This window comes from Arvicola amphibius, chromosome 15, assembly GCF_903992535.2.
Source record: "Arvicola amphibius chromosome 15, mArvAmp1.2, whole genome shotgun sequence".
NCBI classification, from domain to species: Eukaryota; Metazoa; Chordata; class Mammalia; order Rodentia; family Cricetidae; genus Arvicola; species Arvicola amphibius.
In genome coordinates, this window is record NC_052061.1 from 17,067,799 (window position 1) to 17,071,961 (window position 4,163).

At 58.7% G+C, this 4,163-nt stretch overlaps 1 protein-coding gene across 1 annotated transcript; it reads right to left on the reverse strand.

Annotated features, from left to right (window-relative positions):
- Positions 1 to 395: 395 nt before the first annotated feature.
- On the reverse strand, positions 396 to 1,364 carry Pou4f2 (POU class 4 homeobox 2). Its single transcript, XM_038313263.2, has one exon. It carries the CDS (start codon positions 1,362 to 1,364, stop codon positions 396 to 398), a length of 969 nt encoding a protein of 322 aa, XP_038169191.2.
- Positions 1,365 to 4,163: the final 2,799 nt, after the last annotated feature.

The window sequence follows — 4,163 nt, forward strand, 5'->3', positions numbered from 1 at the left end:
CTTTGCCTTCCGGCTGACAGCTAGCTCCCCGCTTCCTTTGCTGAAGCCGAGCCGCCGAGGTGCGGTTAAAAGGGACAAGTCTGCTACAACTTGGCAAATTCCATCTTTTGTTTTTCTTCACTTTGCGGAACCGGTTCACATTCTCTCTAAAGTGGGCTCAGCTGCTCGCTCCCTTGATCCTGGCTTGTTCTGGTTCACATTTACCGGAATTGTTTCTGATAGCCAAAGTGGAAAGAAAAGAGGCAGAGAGAGAGAGAGAGAGAGAGAGAGAGAGAGAGAGAGAGAGAGAGAGAGAGAGAGAGAGAGAGAGAGAGAGAGAGAGAGAGAGAGAGAGAGAGAGAGAGAGGAGAAAGAAAAGAGGACGAAGAGAAAGAGCCGTCCCTAGAGAAGGGTCCCTAAATGCCGGCGGAATATTTCATTCTCTTCTGCTTCTGCCTCTGGTTGCAGAACCAGACGCGCACCACGTTTTTCTTGAGATCCAGCTTCTCGGCGATGGCAGCGATCTTCTCGGAGGAGGGCCTTGGCTGGATGGCGAAGTAGGCTTCCAGGGAGCGCTTTTCCGGCGCCGCGATGGACGTGCGTTTGCGCTTCTTCTCCGCGCCGTTGAAGAGCTCTGGCTTGGTGAGCTTTTCACGGTGGGATTTCTCAGCCTCCTCCAGCCACGCCTGCAGGATAGGCTTGAGCGCGATCATGTTGTTGTGTGACAGCGTGAGCGACTCGAACCTGCAGATGGTGCTCTGACTGAGCGAGCCCACGCCCGGGATCTTGAGGTTGGCTAGTGCCGAACCCACATCTGCCTGGGTCACTCCCAGTTTGATGCGTCGCTGCTTGAAGCGCTCGGCGAACGCCTCCAGGTCCCGCGGGTCTGCATCCACGTCGCTCATGCAGCCCATGTGCGAGGGCAGCCCGTGAGCGTGAGCCATGCTCAGAGCTGCTTGGTGCATGGGGTTCATGGTGGCCATGTGCGACGCGTGAGCTGGAGTGGACACCACCGTACCGTCGGGGGCCGCCATGGCTCCCAGGGCCAGCCCGGGGCTCAGGTGCTCCAGCAGCTCGCCCTCCAGCGCCTGGTGTGGCTGGTGGTGGTGGTGATGGTGATGGTGATGGTGATGGTGGGTGCCTGCCAGCGCGGATGGGTGCGAGATGGGCACAGACGAAGAAGAAGCGGCCGACGTGCACGGGATGGTGTTCATGGTGTGGTAAGTGGCGTCCGGCTTGAAGGGACTGTGGTGGGGCGGATGGTGGTGGTGGCTCTTACTCTGGGAGACGATGTCCACGGCGGCCAAAGCCTCCGCACGGGCCAGCAGACTCTCATCCAGCCCGCCGAATATATTGCTCTGCAATTGTAAGTAGAAGGCACACATTACGCTCAGCTGGGAATTGTGCGCGCTCTCTCCGGAAGCGCTGGCCCAGGGCTCGCCACCGCCACCGCGCCTACAACATTCCCAGAACGTTAAAATAATAATAACGACAATGATCCTGAAACTCGGCAGTGAAGAGAGAAGGAAAGCCTCCGCGAGAAGCCTAGGTGCAGAGGGAGAAAAGTGAACCGCAGACAACACAACACAACACGCGCACAGGCAGCATCACAGGTCATAAAAATTAATATGAAAGGCAAGACCCGCTGAATACTTAAGAGATGGGGGATTGGTTGGAGGTGTGGGGTGATTTGCTGTGCAGACATGAAAAAAACATCAAGCAGATAAAGGAGGCTGTCAAAATGTGCCTTTAAGCGGTGATTATGCAGACCTACGCACCGGTGGGGTTGGAAGACAAGCTCTCCGCATCGCCTCGGAGCCCCCGCCGCCGCTGCCGCTGCTGCTGGAACTGCTGCTCCGGCCTCCGCCGCCTCCGCCACCGCCGCCGCCGCCAGCGTTGCTGGAGCTGCTGGGGGAACTCGCCGAGGGCGCGGTGGACGCAGAGGAGCCCGGGGAGGCGCTGTGCAGAGCTGAGTACTTGGGCTCCACGTGCAGGCTGCCCGCGTGCGGCATGCTGAACGCCTGCTTGCTGTTCAGGGACATCATCATCCTCCTCCCTTGCGCGGCGCGCTCGTCGCTGGCGCACACTGGTCCCAGCTACCCGGACCCTCCGGAGAAGTGCCCTCCGGGAGAGCAACAGAGAAGACAGCACTACAAAGTTGTGCTTAGCCGCCACCGCCTCCCGGCTCTGCTGGCCGAGTCCGGGAAGCTAGCTCCGCTCCTGCGTCGCCTGCTAGGTCTGTCGGAGCTGTTGCCCTGCTCCGGGTGAGGCTGGCTTCAGACCTCAACGCCCCAAAGTCGAGGGGCCGTGGAGTTATAGTCTCCTGTTCCCGCGCCTGCCTCCCACCCGCCCTCCCCTCTCCTTTTCTCCCCCGCCCTCCCCTGCCAGGAAACACTGGCTCTGGCTGGGTTTCTCTTTGCCCTGGCTTTCCCTCGGCTCTCTCCGACTCGGATCCTTTTAGTTGCTCTGGCTTCAGCCGCTCTGGCTCCGCCACGGTCCCGCTGCCTTCTCTGCCCCAGCACGTGCTTTGCTGTTGCCACCCCTGCACCTGCAACTCTTGCTTCCTATCGTACCCCAGTTCAACCCCACCCAACTGGCAGATCCGTGCTTCGGTCACCGGGCAGTGACAGTCACCTAAGTGCCAGTCTCCGCCCCTCCCGCTGCTTCTGCCAGATTTCCACCTCGCTAGGAAAAGAAACTCCCCTTCAAAAGTTGCCTTCCAAGCCAACCTTGGACGCGACTGTCCCTGGACTGTGAGGAGAACCTTACCTGGAGACTTGCTCTCCTGCCCCCTGCTTACCACTAAGTTTCAGGGACCCTCCCCTCCCGGCAGTCCAGTGACCCTGATTCCCCAGCTGCCGGCCACTGCTGAGGATCTGCGGTTAACTCGGGTCCTTTGCCTTGCTCTGAGCTCCGGTCTTGATGTGTGCTGAGGTCAGTCCCTAGCTTCGCACCCCGCAGCTCGGCTGGTGCCTAGTGCAGAAAGACGTAGATCTGCCGGGCTGCAGGGCTTTCTCTCCCTCGGTTTTCCTCTGCTCTCAGCGGATTGGACAGCCGCGCAGCCCGCTAGGGTCGTCTGTGCGCATGCGACTCCCCCCTTTATGGGCATACCCCCTCCAACACACGCACATATTCCTCACCCCCACCCCTTTCTCTTTTTCCACCTCCTCCCTATGTCCAGTGCAGGGTGAGTTGGGACTTGGGAGGATCCCCTGGCAAACCCTGATTCTGGATTTATTATTCTTCATTAGCTACAATCAAAGGAAAAAGAACAACTGACGGGAAGAGAAAGGCCAGAAATACAGAGCGCATGTGCTGCCGAATGCCGCCACCACCACAACACACGAGCGCGCGCGCGCACACACACACACACACACTCAGGGGCTGGCATAAGCCCCACTTATCTTCATTTCCACAGCCGCTGCGTGCAGACTATTTTTAGCTTGCACTTTGCTCGCACTTTAGTACTAGTGCACACCACTTTTCCTAGAAGTGAACACACACTCGGAGTTCAGTTGCAAAAGCAAACAACGCGCCTCCCTCCCCAACCCCAGCCCCCAAACACAACCTATTTACTCTCCTTCATGTTTCCATCCTTCCTCTGCTTCCTGTGGTTTGGGGGACTACTCTCGCATGCCCCCCACCACCACCACCAAACACGGAAGACACTGGGTGCAGATACAGATGAGAACCAGCCGGTGGCGGATCCGGGACAGGGGTGGCCTGAAGCAGGTGCAGAAGCTGGAAGCTTAGAATGGCGAGCAGGTGCGAGATGAGACAGCAGGCCTAAGAGGAACTGCTGTGCGCTAGGACAAAAACAAAGTGGAGGGCAAGCGCGGAAAGGGGAGCCCTCTGGGAGTCAGCACCCGGAAGCCCTGCGGCAGTGGTAGCAGCGAGTAGGGAACCGCCAGTTCTCCCTTGACCTCATCCTGGCCAGAGCAGGCGGGTTCAAGCTGGGAAAGCTGTGGTCAGAGTTCCGCTGAAGCCTTCGGTTTTGAGCGCACGGCGGGCTCTGTCCGTGGTGCTTAAATCTCTGCCGCTTTTCTTCTCCGGTCTGGAATCTGCCTTTCTCTTCTGCGAAAAGGAAAATAATAAACAGTAGCCAAAGGGGATTCCTGCGAGCAGTGTTCTCGACTGAGAGCCTGAAGAAGCCTGGGCACGGGGTTCGGCGGGAGGGTTGCTGA

Bases quoted from the DNA above. Each gene is read 5' to 3' on its own strand.
- Pou4f2 (XM_038313263.2), bottom strand. From the start codon at position 1,364: ATGTGTGCCTTCTACTTACAATTGCAGAGCAATATATTCGGCGGGCTG.